General features: G+C 42.9%; 2 protein-coding genes across 3 annotated transcripts in view; one reads left to right on the top strand and one right to left on the bottom strand.

The window, feature by feature from the left end:
• Window positions 1–13,130, bottom strand: part of PARP9 (poly(ADP-ribose) polymerase family member 9) — a 38,736-nt gene extending 25,606 nt beyond the window's left edge. For both annotated transcript variants that reach the window (XM_080804860.1, XM_080804861.1), the window contains exons 1-7: window positions 13,026–13,130; window positions 10,303–10,404; window positions 9,456–9,492; window positions 6,979–7,826; window positions 4,328–4,552; window positions 2,975–3,193; window positions 102–162 (exon numbers count right to left, since the gene is read on the bottom strand). In XM_080804860.1, coding sequence (XP_080660986.1) covers window positions 102–162; window positions 2,975–3,193; window positions 4,328–4,552; window positions 6,979–7,826; window positions 9,456–9,492; window positions 10,303–10,317 — 1,405 coding nt within the window. In that variant the 5' untranslated portion in view covers window positions 10,318–10,404; window positions 13,026–13,130. The remainder of the gene's footprint in view (window positions 1–101; window positions 163–2,974; window positions 3,194–4,327; window positions 4,553–6,978; window positions 7,827–9,455; window positions 9,493–10,302; window positions 10,405–13,025) is intronic.
• DTX3L (deltex E3 ubiquitin ligase 3L) lies at window positions 12,948–23,438 on the top strand. The gene is made up of 5 exons (XM_080804881.1): window positions 12,948–13,375; window positions 14,878–15,089; window positions 17,752–19,305; window positions 19,962–20,179; window positions 22,993–23,438. The coding sequence occupies exons 1-5, from the start codon at window positions 13,192–13,194 to the stop codon at window positions 23,060–23,062; spliced, it is 2,238 nt and encodes a 745-aa protein (XP_080661007.1). The 5' UTR covers window positions 12,948–13,191; the 3' UTR covers window positions 23,063–23,438.
• The last annotated feature ends 2,293 nt before the right edge of the window (window positions 23,439–25,731 follow it).

Raw genomic sequence — 25,731 nt, 5'->3', positions numbered from 1 at the left:
ACCCTGGGATCATGACCTGAGCCAAAGACAGTAGCTTAACTGACTGAGCCACCCAGGCGTCCCGCGGACTCTACTTCTAGACCCGGGAATTTCTTACTCACCATTGTAGTTACTGAAACCACGTAGCTTGGATTTAGTCTTTTCCATTTCAGTGCTGAAAGCCTATAAGAAGCAAAACAGAGCGGAGTCGTAAGTGGGGCTTTTAGCCATAGTCCTCAAAATCCCTCTTCCTACCTGCACAAACCACACCTGGCCTCATCCACTCTGTCAGTCTCCATCCCCATTGCCACAAATCTACAGCAGCCTTTCGGAAAGTCCTAAGAAACAGCGATCACAGCACCAAATCATGTAGTACCATGATCTATTAGAACACGTAGGGGAAACAAGTATAGAAAAACCGGACAGAAAACCGAAATCTGGTCTTAAAATAAAGAGAATATATGTGTATATCCCAAGGCAAAATATAATCATTCATTCATTCCACAAATATTAATGCTCTGGTTATTGTCTGCGAGGCACTGAGCCAAGTCTGCAGCCACTTCACTGGAGAAGACAAAACTAGGCAGGTGCTCTTGTAGTTAATAAAATGGAAATTCATTTGAAAAAGATTGTTCTGCAGCTTCGCCTTAGCCCAGGGCATGGTTGATGCAGCACACGGCAGCTGTTTTTATTATCATCGCCTAGGGGAGCACTCAGACTGCGGTTGATCTTTCTATGTTTTTTGAACTGCCACGTACATTTTTGTTTGTGTATTGAAGAGAACGAACCTTCTTTTCTACACGGAGTTCATTCCCCTTGTAGGAAGATGGTTCTTCCTGAGCTCTTCTGGAATGTGCCTGGAGCACCTACCTGGGCCCACCGATCGATCGATCGATCGAGCTCTGCTTTAGGGAGAACTTCATTTGCAAGACTGGATGATTCCCTGTGTCTGGAAAGTGAGCTACTTGACGGGGTAACTGGCTTATAAGTCTGTGGGTGAGACACCCTGGTGTCCCGGAGCTGGCTGAAATGGGCTAATGAGAGCTCATGTGGGCATCTCTTCCCAACTCCATCTTCAGAAATGTCAGCAATGAATATCAGCATATGCTACAAACTTCCTTGTGCCTAGTCAAGCAGCAAAAGGAAAAAGAACCTTAACACTTGTTCCAGGAAAAAGCAAGCTGGAACAAGAGTAAGTTCGTTTTCTTGTCGGGAGAGAGAAAATGGCAACCACCCACCTGGAGACAGGCTGCAAGGTGGAAGAGTAAGCAGTCAGAGGACTATTGTTCAGAGCCACTCTCTCTGCCAGGCACCGAGCAAGGCTCTTTATACCCAATACCCGGACCCACGCCTGGGAGGCTGTGCTAGCACTTGGATGTTGCTATTGGCAGAATCAGAAACCTGTCTTGAAAATCTGTTTTAAGTCACTGTATCTTATTTCATTTCCTTTTTAATTCTTCCTTAACATCAGGACAAGTTCCTTCTCGAAGTGCCAGTTAAGTGAGCATAAAGCCCAGAGATGGTACGTTAAAGGCAGAACATCACAGCACTCTATACTAATTATGCTGAATATATCAGGGACCTTTTCACATGTTAGAAACTCAACTTAATCTGCCCACTCTAAAGCAAAAAGCTGAGATGAAGTGACAACTAAAGCAGCTGGACACACAGATCTCTGCATTCAGACACACAGACACACGCCCCTACACACTGGTCCCTCCCTTTCGTATCATACCACAACTGACCTCCCTCTGGGGTCACCCACAGAGAAGTTAAACAATAGATTGAATTTGGGGACAGTACTGGGGACATGGCAAAAGTAGTCAAAGATACCTCTGCTGTGAAATAATTAATAATCTAATTAGGAAGAAAAGATAACAAATGGGTCACTTGGTTTCCTCTTTAGGTCAGCACTCTGTGAATTACAATTCATTACAGCTGATGCAACAGCTAGCCCTCACGGAGGGCTTCCCTGCATGCCTGGTACTGTTCTAAGTGTTTTATACGTATTAACTCATTTAATGCTCGCAACAGCTCCATAGGATGGTAGTTATTATCCTCACTTTATTCTACTTTTTTTTTTTTCAAATAAGCTCTATGCCCAAAGTGGGGCTTGAACTCATGACCCTGACATCAAGAGTTTCGTACTCTACTGACTGAGCCAGCCAAGCTTCCCTACTATCCCACTTTAAAGATGAAGAAACTGAAGCACAGAAAAGTATATTAGCTTGCCCCAAGAAGTTGATCAATAGGAGAGGAGAAGACAAAGAATTTGTTTTAAATATGTTGGCTTTAAGACGACAATGGGATAACCAAGTGGAAATGAGACAGGATTAAGTGTATGGGTCTGAAGGTGGCTCAGAAGACAGGACTTTGCAGAAATTGTCAGAATACTTGTGTTCTCAAAGCGGGAGAGAAGACAGACGAGCAGAGGACCCCCACACTGAAACAAGAAGGTTGCTTATCTTTGAGGAGCAGAGGGGAGAATAAAGGCCAACAAAGGAAAAGTCGGAATTTAGGGAGCAGGGTAACGTGGCTGCTTTAATGACATTCTTCACTAGGTCAGAGGTGAACAATTAAAAAAATATTAAATTCACCAAGTTAGAACATCACTGTGCTGTACAGTGCTTAGCTCATGTCTTACATTGGAGATACTACACAGATGTTATGGAATGAATGAATGAATAAATGGGACATTCCTTTCCTTTTTTTTTTCCCTTAAGATGGATAGGTAACAGAATGCCACCTTTCTTTTTTTTTTTTTAAGATTTTATTTATTCATTTATTTGTCAGAGAGAGAGAGAGAGAGAGCGTGCGAGCAAGCGCACGCAAGCAGGCAGAAGTGGAGAGGGAAGCAGGCTCCCCGCCAAGCGAGGAGCCCGATGTGGGACTCGATCCCAGGACCCTGGGATCATGACCTGAGCTGAAGGCAGCGGCTCCACGGACTGAACCACCCAGGCATCCCTGAATTGGAAATTTCTAAATATCATCTTACCATGTAGGTGTCCAGTTCTTCTGGAAAGATCACAAACTTTACAGTTAATTGCTTTTTCAAATGGCATTTGGCAAAAGTTAAAACTTCATCAAACATAATCTCGGCTGCTACACTCTTCTGTATACCAAAGTTTCCAGTCCCAAGGGCAGGAAAGGAAATAGAAGTTTTATTTAGTTCAAGGCATTTCTCCAAACATTCCTTCACTGCAATTCTCAGTATCTGTAGGAAAAACAGATCAGCCTTTGAGTCAAAATAAAACTTTACTCACCTCTCGATCCTGCCCACATCTTACAAAGCCCACGTCTACTCTCCCTTGGGGTCATAGCTATGCCTCCTTAGAGAGCCCATGACAGCCATATGGTTAGGTGATGAGAAACACAAGTCACTGAGGGGTCTGTTTGGGTGCCATGATTTCTGCCAGTTTGTATAGCCTTGTTCATCTCCCCAGGACTACAAGCCAGCCATCAGTTTATTCCCATTTACCTGCTGCTTCCAGGTTGAAACAAAGAGCTCTCGGAAGTTTAACAAAGGAGACAGAGGGAAAAATAAGTAAGCAGTTTTATCCAACATCTTAAGATATGTCCTAACGTCCTGTGTAATTTCTTCTCAAGAAGTGCTAATGTATTTGGCAGATTTAAACTTTACATCAACATTTCAACATCCACACTGAAGTACAGGAAAGTTGTCTGTGGAAGGGCCCTGGAAAACTGGGGGGTAGAGAGTGACTGGAGGGCCAGTTTGGGACTAGAGGGCTCTTAGTCAAAGAAGGCCCAGAAATGGTGACAAAATAAAGATAAACAAAGGCAGGGAAGGAGATTCTTTCCCTCTCTCCACATTTGAGTGGGTCCCCCCACTCTTTAATGTGTATATTTTACATGTCTTGGGTGAAGAGTTGGCCAGAAAGCCAATCTGTCCATCTCTACCTCTTCTCTTGGTGGGAAGACACCACAGGTGATAGATTTACCAGGAGCAGTACTGGAAGGGAAGTCCCCGGTGCCCCTGGCACTTAACTGATGCAGGGAAATACAGAGGCTGAATTCCAGGTCCATTTAGGGAAAGGCCAACAGGGTCACAGAGGGGTGAGGTGAACAGATGTGTAGACTGAGGGAACCCACTCTTTCCAGGTCTGTTTGCAGTACGCTTGCTTAAAATTTAGACATGAGTTAGGTAATATTTAAAATTAAATTTCTTAAGATAACTTGTGACAACAATGCTTTTCCTGTATTTCAGAATGGTAGAAAATGAGGACTATCTCACTTATCAAATTTTCATAAATGTAATGACATGATGGAAATTCAACAAAGACTATGTAGTCTACGGGACTACATAAAGATAAACTTATGTTGAACTTACCTTAGTCGGTTTGTGATGTCTTGAATGCCACAACACATGGTATACGTACTGACAGGACAATTGAAATCCTCTTGTGACCAGTACCAACTGAGAATCAGGTATTTCAGTAGTTTTTTCATTAAATTCCAATTCCATTTCATTTCCTGCTTGTTGTAGAATTGATATTGACACATCTCCAAATCTCAAACCACAGAGCGGATTTACAGAATTAACAATTACATCCGTCTGAAAAGGAAAAACAAAAAACAAAAAACAGAGGATCCATTGTTAAATTACTTTTTCTTCAATCTTTAGTTTGCTGAGGAGCTTTGAAAAATACTTTTGAAGATCGTAAATTCACAAGACATCTTTTGTTTGTGTGTTTGTTTTGCACAAGGTTATCATTTATGGGTGGATAGAAACTCATAATTTCACTTGATTGCCATGAGTCATTTGTCCTATTCAGAAATTAGTCAAAGTGTGTGGATAATACAGTTCTGACCGCAAATGTCTGTCAGGATCTTGCTGCTTTATACCCCCCATATTCCAAGAGTCTGGGCATTCCTTGTGATTTGTTTAAACCTTCATCAATACATGGTTTCATCCCCTCCCCCAGTGCTATCACTTTTTGCTATTTCTGTGTGGATTTTCTGTTTGGTTTAAAGAGAGTGGAAATAAAATTTCTTGGGAAATTTCTATCTCCTAATGCTTTTCTTTTTAAAAAAAAAGCAGTACATAGTCAAAGAAAATACAAATGAGACAAAAAAGTCTTACGTGGAAATAGGCCTCCCTCTTGCTGGGTTCCTTGGATGCTCCACGCACTCACCTGTCTGGAGGGCAACCACTTTTACCAGTTCTTCATCTGTCCCTTTGGAAATGGACTGCATACACATGGGCTGTGTTTTCAGTAGTATCGCCTCCTAGTTAGCCCTCAGGCCTGGGCTACAGGGGAAGGTCTCCTTTTGCTTCTGCCCAGTGCTCAAACACCCCTAAGTCATCCTGATTGCTTTGTTTCCCTTTGAGGGCAACCCAGGTACTTCTAATGGACGTTAATGAATACTTCACTTTGAAAGTGCAATCAGAAGTTCCAGTTTGGGAGCATTGGCACCCTTGAAAAATTTTAAGGTTCTCAATGTTGCTGGCAACAAAGAAATATAATAAAAGTTTAGTTAAAGGGTAAGTTATTCAACGAGGATGTTTCCACTTTAATTTTAAAGTGGCGTATTAATGACTTATTGAATCAATGTTTCATCCTGTGGGGTCCCCTGTCTTCTTTTCTAATTGTGTCTTGTAGAAAATAAGTGGCATTTTTGGGAGCCTGGTTGGCTCAGTAGGTGAAGTGTCTGCGTTTGGCTCAGGTCATGATCCCAGGATCCTGGGATTGAGCCCCACATCTGGCTCCCTGCTCAGTGGGGAGTCTACTTCTCCCTCCCGCTGCTCGTGTGTGTGTAAGTGCTCTCTCTCTCTCTCTCTCAAATAAATAAATAAAATCTTAAAAGAAAAAAAAAAGAACAAGAAAAGAAGTGGCATTTTTTCACTTATGATGAAGTCTATTTGATTGTGGCCATAGGAGAAACTTAAGAGCGACAACTCTGATGCAGAAATAAAAAGAATATAGCCTTATATTCTTTCTCTTCTCTGCTGCCCCCTTCACTTTGGCATCAATAATTTGCTGAACACCCAGATGCATGCCGAGACTGGGCCCTGGGGCTACAAAGATGAACATGCCTTGATTCCTAGCCTTAAGGTGCTCTGCCTAGCAGGAGAGTTGCGCCAACCCAGAAATCCCCAAGTTCACTGTTACCATGATTCCCTCCCCTCCTTGCCAGGGCTCTGGCCTTGGCTTTCCATAAGCACTGGCTAAACCCTAACTTGCCCTCTGTATTCTCTCCAACCCCTGACAGAGAGCAGTATACTAAGTATACAACTTATAGCTCGACCTAGATCTCCTGACTGGTCCAGTCCATGATTTTCAGGCTCTTACCACTTTTGTGGATCTCTGATCAAGTCATTCTAACCACCCAGTTCATACCCATCATAACTTGAGGTCATATTCAAACTCCTAGCTTCTGAATTAATCTTTCTTGGTCCACTGCCTTACACTCTTGTCATATATTTACATACTCTTAAAAACTATGAGTTCATTTTTTATTAAGACTTTTTAGTTTACTCTTGATAGGTTGCTTCAGAAATGTTCAGATGGTTTGCTTCCCCAATGGGATTTTTCAAATCGAGAATTTTTTCTTACATAAAAGAAGTCTAATTGATTTTAAGTTCCTTGGAATCAAAGCTTGTTCTATTTCCTCCTGGTGCCCAAGAATAGTGGCAATAATCATCATAAATAGTTACCATGTGTCAAGCTCTATTCTAAGTATTTTAGGTGTATTGATTCCAGCTCTTTGATACACGTGATCTTATTATTCTTATTTTACAGATGAGGAGACCAAGGTCCAAAAGATAAAATAACTTGATTCAGATCACCCAGTTACAAATGGCAAAGCTAGCATTTAAATCCGGATGGTCTCTCTCTAAAGTCCATACTCTTAGCTTAAACAACATGCTTTCTAAACAGCATCTTAAATAGTACATATTTTAAAAAAAAATACCTGATAGGTAATAAACAGTTCAGGGACCTCCTTTGGCAGTACAAGAAGACAGAAACAAAGACTTACCTCCTGCAGCTGGATGTAACCCTGGACAATCTGGAGAATCACATTGTTCACAAGAACGGTCTTGAATGGAGGGGTGGCCTCTTGACTCATCCGGGATCCCAGCTTGTTCATCCTTAAGATTATTTCTGAAGCATTTTTAAAGGCAACAACAGTAGGGTGCTCATTGCTTACCAGGTGAATTTCTTTCAAATTGGTGGCCAGTTGCTTCCCTTGGTAATAAAAACTGATCATTTTCACAATGATCTGTGTACACAAGTCCAGAGGGAACTGGAAAATCCCAGAGCTCAGGGCTGGAATTGCTACTGTCTCAATGTCTGGATTGTGAAAGGTAACATAATTCAGAATATTTATAATGGCCTCCTGCAGTTTATAGGTACATGTCTGATAATCTTTCGCTATCCACCGAGGCCCAACCGCATGGATAATTAATTTGCAGGGAAGTCTCCCTGCTTTCGTGATAGCTATTTCACCAGTTGGTATTTTACCAAATCTGGAAACAAATCTTCTGCTCTCCTCTTGGATTTCAGAGCCCCCGGCTTTCACCAGGGCCTGGGCCAGGCCTCCCGCATGAATAAGGTCTCCGTTGGCTGCATTCACCACAGCATCAACGGCATGTCTGGTGAGGTCGTCTTTCCAAACAGATAACTCCAGCCCAGGAATTAGCATTTCTCTGAAGACTTGCAGAGACTCACTGTTCCTTTCCACGGATGGAGAGACCAGGGTACAGATACACTCAAATTTATTCTGAAGGACTTCACACAGCTGACTCTCATTGTTTTTTAAAATTGTGAAGTCACTGTGATTAATGGGAATCTGCCAACTGTGGCCTTCTTCAGGAGTGGCCATCTCTGGAAAAAGAGAGAAGATAGAAAATAAAGGTATGAACGTGGGATCCTTTGAAAAGGATGTCATTCCACTTCACACCAGAAGACTGTTTCCCATGTGCAAAAGTGAGATGACGGTCCTCTCGCCCCCTTCCCTATCCTCCTTTTCAACTGGACATGTAATTTGACCGAGGATATATACGAGTTTTTCATGGTGGGTCACCCTAATATATATGGAGGTTTTATTCATAACTTGTTTGCTTTTGTCAGTGTCTCGGTTTGGGGTTCTTTTAGAAGCAGACTCTGAGATGAGGATTTGAGGGTCAGTTTATTTGGGAGGTGATCCTAGAAAACACCAGGGATGGGTGAGGATGAGGAGGGAGGAGTGGGAAAGACAGGACAAGGAAGGAAATGAATAAAAGGTGTGTTACAAAGCAAATGAAGCCTAACTCCACTAGGGGGCAGTGCAGATCACATGTCTCATGGTTACACCACCAGTGGGGTAAAAAAAATTGGGACCTATTTTTCCAACTGCCCATCAGTCACTGGGCTGGTCCAGCAAGTGTGTGGAGCACTGATGGGGCGACAGTAAATAAGTCTTCATCATATTCCAGTTTCATGGCACAATTCTGGTGGAATTAAAACTGACCAAAACTTATTTTTCCTGCATGTGGCTGACGGGAAGCTGTGCTGCTTGGGCCCCCCCACCCCCAATGCAGTTACGAAGGGGCAATATGTCTAGGCAACAGCGTCCAGTGGTTAGTCACTCAGGGTCTATTTCCGCTTTCCAGCCAAGGTGACGCTATTCTCAGGGGTGGCCCTCATCCGTGGCTGAGCAAGGCCATTCATGTTCAATATGGGACTCCAGAAATGAGCGCTCTTGGGCTGGCAGAGCTTTTTCAGGTTTTCATTATGGTCTGATGGCTCCACCTGCCCAATCTGGTTTCTTCTCTTGTCCTTTCACTATAAACCTTGTGTACCCCCAACTCCAGGTCAGTTTATGCTTCCTGGAGAACCCACCCTGTGACTCTGTATTTCATGGAGCTTAGGGCATCATTATTATATGCTACTTCGAGAGGAAAAACTATGCCAATTAAACCATGGCACTCTATGGACTGACAGGGAGGAGTGGCCCTATTTCAGAGATGCAAAAAAACCGGGAGTCCTGAAATAGATAAAATAGGGTCATTAATGACATTTTACTTCAACTTCCATTTCTAATCTAAGCCACCTAGGAAGATCTCTGGTGGGCTCAATGACCTAAAAGAAGCAGCACATGGACAGACAGATCCAGCTGACCCATGCTCTGGCTGAAAACCTCAAGTTGGTCACCAACTTGATTAGGTAGGTTCTATTCAGCTCATGGAACCCTTGTTAGCAAAGGGACATCAGAGAGTCACCTCTTCTGGCCTGAATCAGCTCTAGGGCCATGGGCAAAAGATTATCACATTGAGTGGGCAAAGGCAAGGATCAGTGGGACTGCTGAGAGAGCACATCTGCGGGTGTCCCACTGCCCATGAAGCAGTCTCCTTTATGTGCTGGGTCCCACATGCCCTGCAGTCACACACCTGAGCACCCGGGGAGCGGGGCAGACATTTTGCTTCTATATTCCCCTTTCAGAGCTCTTCTGAAACAAGAGTGAGGTGATCCTACCTGATTTCTCTTGGTGAGCCACTGCTCCATAGGAACCCTACAAGAAATAAAAGCAGTTTTTGAAAAATTGCAACGGAATGACTACAGAGTCCTGATAGCTAATACAGCCTAATAAACACAAAGCTACAACAACCCTGCAAAAACCACTAGGTCTGAGGGAGAAGGGGAACTCGTGTTTGTTTAATCTGTGTACCCGACAGACTTGAAATACTCAATGTCCCAGCAAACAGTACCCTGCCCTTCCCTGGAGGCCAGTGAGCTTCTAATTCAGGATGAGATGAAGAGTAGGAGATTAACACTTGAAAAGGCCCAAAGGTCACAGACCAAAATGATCCCAAACTCTCAGGTAGGCCTTCAATCTCCAAAGGCTTGTGGGGTTTCTCTGGACAGAAGAGGAGACAGGGGAACATGAACCTCATCAGCCATACCTCCCCATCTACCAATAGGACCTACTTTCAACTGCTTATTTCAAGATACAACCCTGAATGTGGAATTTTCCATTTAAACAAATGAGGTTCCTTTTCTCTATTTCCTTGTTTTCATTCCTCCCACTCCTCCCCTCATCCTGCAAAGGCAGAATTGTTGAGTAAGTAGACACAATCAAAATGACACCGAGGTCACGTTTTTAAAAAAAATCACCTATCCTCAGGTAGACTCTGTTGCTTACATTAGCATATTCTTGATTTCCCATCTCCCACATGGTGCACAAGAAAAACTGTCATTGGGTTGTTCAAACGAAAGAAGAATGACAAGTACAACTAAAGACCCCAGGTTTCTAGCTGTTACAGGAAGAACTCTTCGTGTGTGGACCATGGTTCATCATTTATACACACTTAACGTTTTTTACCTCAGGAAAGTCCATTCTCCAGGTCCCTGGGGTCTTTAAATGTTTACAATCCGTTTGGCGTTTCCCAGTGTAAACTGTTATTCCCAGTATGGTTGCCTGCTTCTAGGAATGAATAGAAAGGATGCAATAAGCACGGGCTAGTGTCTTTGGGAATTTGGTAAGAAAACACTGTAGGAAGAGTAAGTACGATTTCTGATCTTCAGTAGTTTTCAGTTTCATCGGTGAAGATGCACACATTGTTTTTGCTGCTGTTGTGCTGTTTACATTCCATCCTTTACAAAGAAGTTCCCGTTGAAACCGGAAGCGCGGTTCTGAGAAGGAAAAGAGCTAGGTGGACAAAAGCAGGGAAAGCTTTAGGGAGGAGCTGAGGGCAGAGCCATCCTTGAAGGATGAAGCAAACTTTTTTACATATCTAGGACAGGAGGAGGAGGGTACCAAGAGGTACTGAGCACAGCATTAAAAGGTTGGGGGAGGGCTGGGTGCCTCAGATCATGATCTCAAGGTCCTGGGATTGAGCCCCCCATCAGGCTCCCTGCTCAGTGGGGAGCCTGCTTCTCCCTCTCCTCCCAGCTTGCGCTCTCTCAGTATCTCTCCTGCTATCTTGGTGTCTCTCTCTCTCTAAAATAAATAAAATCTTAAAAAAAAAAAAAAAGATTCTCAAGATTCTCCATCTACCAGGGAGGAATGAAAGACTGAATTTTAAAGACAATGCTGATGAAAATGCTTAAAGATACAGTTATGCAACCCGGTCACCCACATAGCTGCCTTGAGGCCTCAGAAATGACTTCTAATACCTTTGTTGCAGAAAACTTTTGTTCCACTATCTACAGCGGCAGAGATTATTCTTACAGGTCAGGAAAAGCAGAAGTCAGGTCGAATCCTAAAATGCGAGGACAAGACACATTTTTGCCTCCAGAGGGCACTGCTGCTTTCACAAAAGAAGGATAACGTCGGTGTCCGCTTGGCTGTGGGCGTCCAATGGGCTTTTGTTTTAGATGTGGTTGCACTTGTTTTTTCCTTCAGACCTAGGGATGTTCCTTGAAGACCCAGGGAGAGACTTGAGCGTGGGGGCAGCATTCATTTAACCCTCCCAAAATAAAAAGGAGCATAATGCCCCATTCAGTCTCTTCTTTTTTTTTTTTTTTTGAGAGAGAGAGAAAGTGTGAGAGCCAGCACATGTAGGGTGTGCGCATAGTAAGAGGGAGAGAGAGACTCTTGAGCTTTGGCCATGCTCAGCTCAGAGCCCCACCTAGGTCAAAGGTCCAACTCACCAGCGGCCAAGATGAATCCCACACCTGTCTCTAGGCTATGCTTCTCCTGATCCTCAATTTTCAACTCTCCCTGAGCTGAGATCAAGAGGTGAAAGCTTAACTGACTGAGCCTCTGGGCTTCCCCTAAATCGCTTTCAAATATGCCCCTACCCTCCTTTTTTTTTTTTTTTCCTACCCTCCTTTTGTACTGACACCATTTCATTTCAGGGCCTCAGAGCCTCTTGCCATATATTCTTCTTAAGGATTGCAATGTATTCAATTTTACATCTTATTGTTTGAATAGGTATAATGTTTACTTGTTCAAATTTAGAAAAACTTGAAAGCCTCCCTCCTACCCCTCTCACTACCTTTCCCTCCCAGATGCAGTCACTGTCATTATCATCTCTTGGATCCTTCCAGAGGCATTTTTACACACAAGGTAGCATCTTTCACACACTCTTCTGCATCTTGCCTTTCTTATGTCATGCATCCTAGAGCTCTCTCCATGTTAGCACATAAAGAGCTTCTTCATTCTTTTCACTGTTCTTCACATTCCATTGTATAGATACACTCTTGGCTGTTAAACTTCTAGGTCCCCCTATTTATGGACATTTAAGGAGTTTCCAATCTTCTGCTATTGTAATAAAGGCTGTAAAGAACAACTGTGTACACAGGTCACTTCACACAGGTGTTAACTGATGAATGGGCATACACTTTTAAAAATATGGCTACTGAAACACTTGAAATAACATATGTCCCTCCTCTTCTATTTCTATTGGTCAGCACTGATCTAGACCCTTCCTAGGTCCCCTGTCATTTCCTACAAGGCCAAGTGCTCCCTTTCTGCTTCAGATCACAGGGATTCTAGCCCCTTCAACGCTCCCCACCTCTCACGGTTTTTGACATTCCGCTTCAAACTAATTCTTGGAGGCCTTAAGAGATTTTGCTTCCTTACTCACAGGTCCGCCTTCCTTTACCAGCCCCTGAGGGCAGGGCCTCTGCTCTCACCTTTCTTCCCTAGGGCAGGGGGGCGTTAGGTTAGCCAAATCAAGGCATGATCGGAAGAAAGTCCCGAGAGCCAGTCTAAAGGATCGGTTGGAGGGAGGTCACTGATGACCTATGATAATGCAGGTGAACGAATTCAAATTTTAAGACAAATGTGAGTGCGTTTCACCTGAATTCAGAATGTGAGTTACATTTTCGTTGCAAATAATAGTAACAAGAAGAAGAATGTAAAGGAATCATAAACACAGGAGACGCTTAGTTTGCTTAGACCTCTGAGCCGTCCCCATCCTCACAGGGGGCAGCGAGCCCTGGAAACCCGCTTCTCGTCCGCCGCCCACCCCCACCCTCCCCCCCGACCCTCCCGACTACCCCCCCCCCGCCGGAGCCCGCAGGAGAGAAGCGGCAGCGACAGCGGCCACCGCCGCCGCGGGGCGCGGGTCAGGGGCCCGGGGGCCTGGACCTACTCACCCGTCGAACCGCCGCAGGAAGGGCGCCCAAGGGAGGGGGGGAGCGGCTCTGCCTGGCGCGGGGAGGGATTTCGGGGAAAGCGAAACTGAAACTCTGAGGGCCCAGGACTGCCGGGCGCGGGTCGGACCCGCTGCCCCCCCACCCCCGGAGCCCGACGCCGGGAGCCATGGCCTCCGCCCTCTGCCCGCCGTCCCCGCTGCTCGTACGGGTGTCCGAGTCCAGCCGTCGAACACGCTGGAAGCTGGAAATTTACTTCCAGAGCCAGCAGTCCGGCGGCGGAGAGTGCACCGTCCAGCCCCTCCACCACAGGGACCAGGTCACCTTCCTGGTGAAGTTCGCGGAACGGGCAGGTGAGCGGCGGGCCGGGGCTGCGGGTGCCAAGGCGCCTGGCCCCGCGGGATTCCAGGCAGACCCAGCTCATGCTGACCTAGGAGAGACGGCGGGAGAAAGTATGGCGCCGTCTGATGGGGCCAGGACCCGGGGGCTGCTGCTGCCCAAAGACACAGCCCGATGGGGAGGGTAGAGCCCAGAAGCGCCCAGTCGGCGATCTGGTCTGACCACATTTTAAAGTTGATGCTTTCCGGTATCCTCACCCTAACTCAAATTTCTCAGCTCTGGGAAGGACACCTTACCCTCCCGCCAGACACCGGTAAACTCTTGTCATTTAGGTATTCTATTTATATGTTTTAATTACTCCATTGATTTGTTTTTGAGAATTACATAAGTAATATATGCTCACTATAGCAAAGTGGGAATAGAATAAATAAGACCATCTGGAGGTAAACAATATGACACACTTCTTTGCAGCCTTTTTTCTATGACTGTCAGTCAATCAACATATATTTACAAAATTCTGAGGCTATACCTTTGATTCCTGCTTTTTTCACTTAACTTTGTATGAGTATTATTGCATATCTCTGCAATGGGAAACTGGAGACAGTTTCAGAAATGTGACTTTTAAAGAGTGTATTCCCTTATCATGAGCTTTTCATTTCTACAGTAAAACATAAGCCAGGGCACCTGGGTGGCTCAGTCAGCTAAACATCCACCTTCAGCTCAGGTCATGATCCCTGGGTCCTGGGATCCAGCCCGCATCAGGCTCCCTGCTCAGTGGGGAGTCTGCTTCTCCCTCCTCTCCTCCCCACTGCTCATACTGGGGAGCGTGCATTCTCTCTCTCTCTCTCTCTTAAATAAACAAAATCTTTAAAAACAAACAAACAAACAAACAAAAGCATAAGCTGCCCACATTAGAGTTTGAATAGTTCTTGCACTGCTGGTCCCCAACCCACTATTGCAGGATGCAGGGAACTGCCTTCTTGGGAAGCTGCTGGGGCAGGGTACAGACACATGAGTAAGAGGTTTATTTAAAGTCTTTCCTGGGGCGCCTGGGTGGCTCAGTGGGTTAAGCCTCTGCCTTTGGCTCAGGTCATGATCTCAGAGTCTGGAGATCAAGCCCCACATTGGGCTCTCTGCTCAGCGGGGAGCCTGCTTCCTCCTCTCTCTCTGCCTCTCTGCCTACTTGTGATGTCTCTCTCTGTGTCAAATAAATAAATAAAATCTTAAAAAAAAATAAAAATTGGGGCGCCTGGGTGGTTCAGTGGGTTAAAGCCTCTGCCTTCAGCTCAGGTCATGATCCCAGGGTCCTGGGATCAAGCCTGGGATCCAGCTCTCTGCTCTCTGCTCAGCGGGAAGCCTGCCTCTCTTCCTCTCTCTCTCTCTGCCTGCCTTTCTGCCTACTTGTGATCTCTGTCTGTCAAATAAATAAATAAAATCTTAAAAAATAAATAAATAAGTAAAAATAAACATAAAGTCTTTCCCATGTGTATGTGTGTCTATAATGTCTCCACCAAAGCTAAAGAGAGAGTCTTGAAGAAAGAAAATCATGAGATTATGGTTGAAAACAAACTTGTGACTATTTTTCTGGAACCCACTAAGAACCCAATGGAGAAGAATGCAAGACCCAGAACATCTTTTTTGCCACAGTCACAGGAAAGGGTGAGGTCTGGTGAGAAGCATCAAAACGAAGAACATATTCCTGATGTTATGGATTCCTGTCTGCAAAAGGTAAGGTTTGAAAGAAGGAGGGGGGAGGGGTATGTTCCTGCACCTTCCTCTCCGTTCACCATACCTTTCACTATTGATCTGACCACCACTTGCTGATGATGTACTAGGAGGCAGGCCCTCTTCTGGGCATGGGGACACAGAAGTGAACACAATAGACAAAGTCCCTGCTAGGTGGGGAGGTACACAGAAAGACAACAAGCAAGTAAACAAAATAAAAGCAACAGTTTCAGGCAGTGATATGTGCTAAGAAGAAAATAGGGTAAGGTTTGGCCTTAGAGAGTGACAGGGCCAAAGTGAGGAAGGGGAAGGAGTGGTGCTGCTTCTGACCAGAAGTCAGAGACAACTTCTCTGAGGAGGTAACATTTGGCCTGAGACTTGAGTGATGAGAAGGAGCCAGCCATGTAGTCATTTGACAAATGAATATCAACTTCCTGTTGTGTGCCAGGCACTGTCACAGGAGCTGGGAATGTAGCCAGGATCACAGATCCTGCTTTCAGGGACCTTACATTCTAGTGAGGGAAACAGATAACAATAGTTAAAAAAAAAAATAGATATATAATAAAATGTTTGCCAGTGATAAGTGCTAGGAAGAAGAATAAGACAGGATAGATGATAAACAGTGACTTCATTGTTTTATTTTTTTTCAGACCATTATTTTAAACAAGATATCAGGAAAAACCTCTCAGATGAGGTACTGTCTGAGTAGAGATATGAATGAAGTAAGGGAGCAAGCTAAGTGAGGTAAGAATGTTTGAGGCAGAAGGAAGCACAAGTGCAAAGGCCCTGAGACAGGAGCTTCTAACCTGAAGCCCAGGGGCTTCAAGGAGGGAGACTGTTGTGGCTAGAAGGCAGGAGGGGAGGGAAGAAATGACAGGAGAGGAACTTGGAGAAGTAGCCAGAAGTCAAGTCTTTGGGGGATGAAGGCAGGGACTTTGGATTTTAACTTCAATCTTAGGGGGTTCATCTGATGGTTTTGAGCCAAGGGAGTGGGGTGATCTGGTTTATACTTCTGGAGGCTCACTTTGGCTGCTGTGTGGAGGACTGAGTGTAGGAAGGGGCCAAAGTGGAAACAAAGTGAGAGCCCAGATAGGAGGGGTTGCGGCAGGAGGGGAGCAAGATGACATGGGCTTGGACTGTGGGTGGTCCTGATGGAGGTGTGAGAGGTGGCTGGATTTGGGCAACATTTGAAAGAAGATCTGGATGAAGGATGTTGTATGCAGAGGAAGTAGCATGTACAAAAACCATGAGGAAAACAAAACAGAGAAATCTTGCTTTTCTGTTACATTCAGTATGCATCTGTCCTTTTAGCTTAATCTGGTGTTTCTGTCCTATATTTGAGCTTCTAAAGGACAGGACTTAGAGGGCCCAGCAATACGGCATGCAGTTAGGTATTTAGTTTTTTTTAAAAAGGGGAGGAGGACTGAAGATGAGAAAAAAGCAGCAAATAGGAAAACATATCCTCTTCAGATTTATAGCTCCCCTTGAAGCTCATAGACCCTTTTGAGAACCGTAGCAACTTGCCCAGAAAGCTGATGTACCTTCCCTCCACCCCATTCCCCCATAGTGGACACAGAGGATGGCTCTAGAATCCAGACTTTGTGTCCACATCACTTTTTAAATATGCTCATGCCCAGGCTCTACATTTACAACAAAATCTCTAGAGATGGACCTGGGCCTTGGCTCTTTTGTTTGTTTGCTTTTCTTTTGTTTTAATTCCCCAGGTGATTCTAATGGGCAGAATGAGCTGGGAACCTTTAGGCTATAGCCTGCTGCATCCTCTGCCAAAAGGATTTGAAAGCAGTCACCCTCTGGTTGTTTCTCTGGTCTCTAGACTTTGTATTTTTTTTTTTTAAGATTTTATTTATTTATTTGAGAGGGAGAGAGAGCATGAGAGCGGGGGGAGGATCAGAAAGAGAAGCAGACTCCGCACCAAGCAGTAAGTCCGACGTGGGACTCGATCCTGAGAGTCTGGGATCATGACCTGAGCCGAAGGCAGTTGCTTAACTAACTGAGCCACCCAGGCTCCTGAAACCTAGGTTTTTTGTTTTTATTGTATTTTATTTTTATTTTTATTTATTAAAAAATTTTTTTAAAAAGATTTTATTTATCTATTTGAGGGAGAGAGAGACAGAGTGAGAGAGCATGAGAGGGGAGGTCAGAGGGAGAAGCAGGCTCCCCATGGAGCTGGGAGCCCGATGTGGGACTTGATCCCAGGACTCCAGGATCATGACCTGAGCTGAAGACAGTCGCTTAACCAACTGAGCCACTCAGGCCCCCCCCCTTTTTTTATTTCTTTTCAGTGTAACAGAATTCATTGTTTATGCACCACACCCAGTGCTCCACGCAATACGTGCCCTCCATAATACCCACCACTTGGATACCCCAACCTCCCACCCCCCGCCCCTTCAAAACTCTCAGGTTGTTTTTCAGAGTCCATAGTCTCTCATGGTTCATCTCCCCTTCCAATTTCCCTCAACTCCCTTCTCCTCTCCATCTCCCCATGTACTCCATGTTATTTCTTACGCTCCACAAATAAGTGAAACCATAAGATAATTGGCTCTCTCTGCTTGACTTATTTCACTCAGCATAATAGACTTTGTCTTGATAGAAGACTGGGGGACTGACGTGTGAGAGATTTTATTTGTTCCTTTTAAAATTTCAGATCTTTCTTAGCGTCACAGCGGACCTGAACTGTAAGCTGTTCTCTAAAGAGCAGAGGGAACACGTAACCACTATCTGCCCCAAGGTCAAAAAGATGGAAGGGGACGATGGAATTGAGAAGGTGTGCGGCACCTTCAGAGATATTGAAAAAATACATCACTTCTTGAATAAGCAACTCCAAGAAAGTGGGTACAAATTTGAATCTTCCCCTTTGACAATGGAGAGGAAGCCACTCCGTCAGCAGAACCAGAAGAACAGCTATGTTTCTCCCTTGGAACCAAAAACCAAGGCAGAAGACGAAAGCAACCGTCTTGAAATTCCCTTGCCTTTCTTTGAGTATTTCCAGTATACCTATCCTGATAAAATAGACTCGATACAGAAAAGATTTGGTGTAAAAATTAAAATAATAACTCAGGAGAGTTCTCCGAATAATGTCTATTTAGACTTCACCTCCAATCCATCAGGTGAACCCCAAGCCGCTAGAGAGTCTTTTGTCAGTGAATTTCAGAAAACTGTGGGATCTCTGGAGCAGAAATGTGTTGCTTTCGCAGACAGTGAACAGGCAAATAAGATCAAACAGGAACTGAATCAACGATTTACAAAGCTCCTTATAAAGGAGAAAGGAGGAAAATTAACTCTCCTTGGGACCCAAGATGACATTTTCGCTGCCAGATATTTTTTTGACCTAAAAGCCTCTGAAAGTCTTGTCACGGGACCTGTGAAAATATCGACTCCCACATGCCTGATGAATGGAATTGAAGTTGACATGGCTCACTATATGCTTATAAAAGCTGAATTACTCCAGGAGATGACAGAGTTAGAAAAAAAGTACGATACTCGTTGTGAGGTTTGGGGAGACGATAAGAAAATCCACATTCTCTTTGAACCTAAGGACAAGGAATTCGATCTGTCTGCTCATGCTTATTCCGGTTTCATCGATGCCTATCAATATGTGTCAAGTCAGCTGATGAAAGAAGTTCTTTCACTGAAACCTCTGGGCAAAAAGAGAAAGCACTTACATCAGACCAAGTTTGCAGATGACTTCAGAGAAAACCATCCACATGTACACTTTGTACTAAATCAAGAGTCAATGACTTTGACTGGGTTGCCAAATCACCTTGCAAAGGCAAAGCAGTGTATCTTTAAAAAAGTGGGAATGTCCCTGTTAGCTGGAGATCAAAAGAATGAGGACCAAGAAACATGCACGGACATTGATAGTAATGACTCAAAAATAGCTTCTTTGACATTCCAGCACTCTGCCAGTTCTGGGGCATCAGGAGCGGAGGAGGAAGAGGACATATGTAGCATCTGTATTGACATCATTAGTAATAAACAAGTGCTATCGAAGTGTAAGCACGCATTCTGCACCTCTTGTATCAACAAAGCTTTTTCCTATAAGCCGGTCTGTCCTGTGTGCCAGACTTCCTATGGTGTCCAGAAAGGCAATCAGCCAGAGGGAACCATGACTGTCACCGTTCTAAAAGACTCACTTCCAGGTTATGAATCCTGTGGCTCCATTGTGATTACTTATAATATGAAAGGAGGCATACAAACAGTAAGTGTTTCTGAGGTACATGCGTTTCTTTTCAATATGCTACAATTAGCAGAGCAAGAGACTGTCCTGGTGCCCATTACTGAATATCCCAGGGAATTATTTCCATGTGTATTTCTATGTGCAAGGGCTTTAAATGGGAATAAGAATAATATCAGTAATAAAGGCAGCAATGTTTGCTTGTAACTTAGGTATCTTTTGTGTCTGTTAAGGCAGAGAAGAGCGAGTGGTGATTTTGTGTTAGAATGGGGCGCCTGGGTGGCTCAGTGGGTTAACCCTCTGCCTTCAGCTCAGGTCATGATCCCAGGGTCCTGGGATCAAGCCCCACATCTGGCTCTCTGCTCAGCAGGGAGCCTGCTTCCTCCCCTCTCTCTCTGCCTGCCTCTCTGCCTACTTGTGATCTCTCTCTCTGTTCAAAAAATAAATTAAAAATCTTAAAAAAAAAAAAAAAGAATGCGGCAAGTCAGAAGATGGATAGTATTTCCAGCATGAATTTAGGCAAAGAGAGAAGTATGAATTATTGGGAATAAGTGCAAACATCCAAAAAAATTTTTTTGTTTGTTTTTGATTTGCTCTATCTGCAAATGAGCACATCTATCTGTATAGTAAACCTTAGACTTGGGAGTGTTTTCATGTGTTATTTTCTTGTCTTCATACAGAAAGAGCACCCAAACCCAGGAAAGAAATACTCTGGATTACAACGAAGTGCTTACTTGCCTGATAATGAGGAAGGAAATGAGGTTTTGAGACTGCTTCGTAAAGCCTTTGATCAAAAGCTGATTTTCACAGTGGGGGATTCTCGAATGCTAGGAATCTCCAATGTCATTACATGGAATGATATCCACCACAAAACGTCTCCGTTTGGGGGACCACAAATGTGAGAAACTTCTGAAACATAATGATTATTAAACGGGATTTAGAGGTTGTAAAATATGGCGGTTTGAGAGGGTAGCTAGAAGGAGACTTTATAGCAGTGGCGTTGGATACAGTATTTTTTGAAGTAAAGTTGACTACAATGTTACATTAGTTTCAGGTGTACAACAGTTGATTTGACAATTCTGTACATTAACTCAGTGCTTACCAAGGTAAGTGTAGTTACCATCTGTCATTTATTCTACAACTGGAGGTTTGAATCTTTTAGTCCCCTTCCCCTCTTTTGCTTATCCTCCCAACCTCTAGCCCCCTTCCCCTAGCAACCACCAGTTTGTTCTCTATATTTATGAGATTGTTTCTGCGTGTGTGTGTTTCGTATTTTAGATTCCACATATTTGTGAAGTCATATGGTTTTGGTCCTCTAACTTATTTCACGCAGCATAATAACCTCTAGGTCTATCTATGTTGTTGTGAATGGCAAGAATTCATCCTTTTTTATGGCTTAGTATTATTACATTATATGGACCATGCGTGTGTGTATATACACACACACATATAAAAATATATATAAAAATGTATATTTTATATATATATATTATATATGTAATCTTCTTAACCCATTTATTTATAGATAGACACTCAGGTTGCTTCCATAGCTTGGCTATTATAAATAATGCTGCAATAAACATAGGGGTGCACATATCTTTTAGAACTGTGCTTTGATTTTCTTTGGGTAAATACCCAGCAGTGGAGTTACTGGATTATACAGTATTTCTATTTTTGCCTTTTTGAGGAACCTCCATACAGTTTTCTACAGTGCCTGCACCAATTCACATTCCCATCAACAATACACGAGGGCTCCCTTTTTTGCACATCACTGCCAACACTTGTTTCTTGTCTTTTTGATACTAAGTGTGAAGTGATATCTCATTGTGGTTTTGATTTGCATTTCCCTGATGATTAGGGATATTGGGCATCTTTTCGTGTGTCTTTGGCCGTCAAATGATTCCATTCATTTTGTGATTCCATACAAATGTTATGTCTTCTTTGGAAAATGTCTATGCAGGTTCCCTGCTCATTTTAAAATCAGGTTATTTGTGGGTTTTTTGGTGTTGAGCTACAATGAGTTCTTTATATATTTTGGATATTAACCTCTTATCAGGTTTATTGTTTGCGAGTATCTTCTCGTATTTAGTAGATTGTCTTTTTGTTTTATTGCAAAAGCTTTTTAGTTTGATGTAGTCCCAATAGTTCATTTTTGCTTTTGTCTCTCTTGCCCAAGGAGCATATCCAGAAAGAAGTTGCTGAGACCAATGTCCAAGAGATTACTACCTATGTTTTCTTTAAGGAATTTGCTGGTTTCAAGCCTTACATTTAGGTTTTTAATCCACTTTGAATTCATTTTTGTGTCCGGTTTAAGAAAGTGGTCCAGTTTTATTCTTTTCCATGTAGCTGTCCAGTTTCCCCAACACAATTATTGAAGAGATTGCCTCTCCCATTAAATATTATTATCTCCTTTGTGGTAGATGAATTGACCATATAAATGTGGGTTTATTTCTAAGTCTCTGTTCTGCTCCATTGATCTAGGTCTGTTTTAGTGCTGGTAGCATGCTGTTTTGATTACTATAGCTTTGTGGTATAGCTTGGAAATCTGGAATTGTGACGTCACCAGCTTTGTTCCTCTTTCTTAAGATTGCTTGGCTATTTGGGGTCTTTTGTGATTCCATACAAATTTTAGGATTAAGTGTTGAGGTTCTATGAAAAATACTATTGGTAATTTGAGAGAGATTGCATTGAATCTGTAGATTGCTTTGGGTAGTAAGGAAATTTTAACAATAGTAATTCTTCCAATCCATGAGCATGGTGTATTTTTTCATTTGTTTGTGTCATCTTCAATTTCTTTCATCAAATTTCAGTTTTTGGAGTACAGCTCTTTCACCTTCTTGATTAAATTTATTCCTGGGTATTTTATTCTTTTTGATGCAATTGTAAATGAGATTGTTTTCCCAATTTCTCTTTCTGCTTTCTTATTAGTGTATAGAAATACAACTGATTTGTAAATATATGGATTTTGTATCATGCAACCTTACTGAATTCATTTCTTAACTACAGTAAAGTATTTTGAGAGATGCTATTCTGGAATGATAATATCATAAAGCAGAAATATTGGTTCTATCACCTTCTACCCTCCAAACCACAAAGTGTCACACAGTTACTAAATTTTGCATTAAAGGGAGGGAACTTCAAAATATAGGATGAATGGTATCTAAGGTGATTTAATTTGGGGTTTCCTGTCTGTTTGGAAGATAGATCCTAGCAATGTTATTTACTTTGCCTTCTTTTAAAATCACCCTTTATTTTACCCTCCCCTCCCAATGGTCCATAGAGATCCTAAATTCACTTGGCCAATAGTACTCTAGGAAAAGTCTCAGTTAATGGTGATGGAAGTTGTATCCCTTAGTGTCCAAAAGGGAATGTGCCCTGAGAATTTTGAAGATTTCCCAAATTAGAAAATTCTCCTGTAGAATATGATTACCCTTCATAATATATAGTGTAGTATGACTTTAGGAGAGTCACTGCTTACCATGAGGTGAAAATTAAAAACAAATTTTTATTGGAAGGCAGATCCTGGGCAGAGAGCTAGGCTCACTTATCAGCTAAATGACTCACATCTGCACACTTACAAGTGATTGTAATTCATCTGCTTGCAGTCTTGTTTTTGAATGTTTGCAACACTGAATGTTAATGTCAGGGATCTACTGTAAAGATTCCTCAAAACCGTTTGTGAAGAAACTAAGGAGCTTTTTCCTTCTGCAGGTATGGCTACCCTGATCCCGATTACCTGAAACGTGTCAAATGGGAGCTGAAAAATAAAGGAATTGAGTAAGAAGACCACTGGAGGGATGTCTTGAGCCAAGCTTTCAAAAGATACAGTTGAAGAAACATTTTTAAATTATTTCATCTCAATGGGGCACCTGGGTGGCTCAGTCAGTTAAGCATCTCCTTCAGGCTCAGGTCATGACCCGGTGTCTGGGGATGGAGCCCTGAGTCAGGCTCCCTGCTCAGCGGGGAATCTGCTTCTCCCTCTCCCACTCCCCCTGCTTGTGCTTGCTCTCTCTCTCTCTCTCTCTCTCTAATAAATAAATCTTTAAAAATTTTTGTTCATCTCAAGAAGTGGTTTGTGTAAGAGTGAGAATGTGCTAGTCTATCATTTCTGGAGTGTTACTTTTAATGGAAGATAAAAGCTCCAAAGATTTGTGTGATTTTGTAGGTGTTATGCCTCATTCTTGGGTCATCTTTGGTGGGGGTAGAGGGAGTGCTGTGGTTCTGAAATCATATTCTGTGTTCTTCATTTGAGATAGTAGCTGTCTATCCATCCTCTTTTTAATGCCATCTCTGTGGTAGCCTTTTGGTTTTTTGTTTGTTCCTTAAGTACCCTAAAAGTAAAATCCTAATGTGAAGGGGGCCTGGGGGGAGGGGCTTTGGTTATGGAAAAGTAGAAACACACATTTCCCTCCCTCCCTCATGGCCAGAAAAGTGGCAAGAAGCAGAGATTGGGCAACCTTTGGTAATAAATGGAGTAAGGCTATTATTTTTCACAGTACAGAGCCTGATACACAGTTGGTGTTTCATAATTTTTTGCTGCCTGCCCAGGCTGCTAATAGCCCAGCAGAGGGATATATGTTCCCTAAATCTTTGACAGAGGCTAGAGTTAGGAAGCCATTTCTGGAGACCTCACCACTGATTTGGAAATTTTGAGTTTCTTACTCCAGAACACTCAGCCTCTGAACTCTCAACTCTGAACGTTGACCAGCCTCTAATTTGTCCTTGCTTCCTCCTGATTCTTTAAATCTGCTGTATGGGGTGCATTTTCCCTGTATACTAATGCTACCAAAAATGTTTCTGAACATTTTTTTCCCTATGGATATTACTGTACTTTTTAAGTATTCCCTGCTTCCAGTTCAACAAATAAATTAGTTTTAGTTTCCATAGACCATCATTTCCTTAGTAGTGTAGCCCCCACCATAGTAGTTTTTCCATGCTTTTTACTAAAAAGTCCCAAGTCTGGTTTTCGCCCTTAAAGTCTCTCCATGATACTCTCTGTAGACAGAGACAAGGTTGTAGTTGAGCCTACTATTAGGGATATATAGCATGTCAAAACGTACTTTTAAGTGGTTCTCGAAGTCTGAAGAAAATCATACTAGCAAATTATCTGGTTATCCATGTCCCAGCCCCTCACCAAAGAAGATGAAAAAGAAGTCTTTTTCTTTTCCTAAAGATACACATACACACATGTCTGCATTTGTTAATCAGATGGTAGTAGCTAATAGTTATTATGGATTTATTTTGTCCTCTTTATAAGAGCTTTATATCTGTGATTAATACTGTTAATATTATCCCCGTTTTGTAACTGAGAAAACTGATGCATAGAGAGGGTAAGTACGCTGACAAAGGTCACATAGTTTATAAGTAGAAGTGCTGGGATTTGAAGAAGATAGTCTGGCCCTAAGGCTTCCCCACCCCAGAGTTACCCTGCCTCCTAGAGGGGACTTCTGCCTGGAGCTGGCTGAGGAATTCCCATGTTTTGGGGTTTCTTTCAGAAATGGATTCCTGCACAGTACTCAAAGTAGATTTCTTCCAAGGATGTCCTGTTTGAAGAATTTAAAAACCCAAAATCTTTTCATTTGTCCAGAGAGCTAAGGAAGCTTAAGTTAAGTGACAGTTCATTTTTTTAAAAAATCAGATTATACATTTAGTTTTTGATGATTCATTAAAGTCTTTACTGTTATGATGGTTTTCTGTCTATGATCTTTTAGCTGAATTTGCTTCAGAAAAGATACAGTCCGGGTCCTGCTAAGTTCCAGATCCTTGACTGCAATGTGTGTGCAAAGAAAGTTTCATGGTGAGACTGGGTGGTGAGCCTTTGGATTACTGCTCTCATTCTGTGGAAGGTATTATCATCTGTATCTGCTTTAAATAAAGTTATATCAGGGGGCGCCTGGGTGGCTCACTCACTTGAGTGTCTGACTCTTGATGTTGGCTCAGGTCATGATCTCTCGGTTGTGGGATGGAGCCCCAAGGAGGGTTCCAAGCTCAGCAAGGAGTCTGCTTGTCCTCTCCCTCTGCTCCTCCCTCTCCACCCTCTGCTTGCTCTCTCTTTCTCACAAATTAAATAACTAAATAAGTAAAATCTTACATAGAAAGAAAGAAAGTTATATTCATATAAGAACAGATTGTTCCTCCCTGTACTCCTTCTTTCTCTTCCCTTAGGATGAGATTCTGGGAGTTCTGCACAACACCACCAGTGTATAGCAATATACCATGTGAGCAGATGTTTGCTGTTGATTTTGTGTGTAGCTATTTGCTAAGTAGTATCGCAGTAAAATGTAATAGATTGACTTCACTACCGCCAATTTCAGCTATGAAAATCACATTCTTTAATATTTTTTTCTCCTTAACACATAGGGTATTATAAGATAAAAGTAGGCTACAGGCTTCATCTCTTCTCTCCTTCTAGAGAAAACGGATGCCATACCCTATCAAATAGCATTTGTC

This window comes from Martes martes (genome assembly GCF_963455335.1).
Source record: "Martes martes genome assembly, chromosome: 1".
In the NCBI taxonomy this organism is placed as follows: Eukaryota; Metazoa; Chordata; class Mammalia; order Carnivora; family Mustelidae; genus Martes; species Martes martes.
This window is presented reverse-complemented; position numbering and strand designations above follow the sequence as displayed.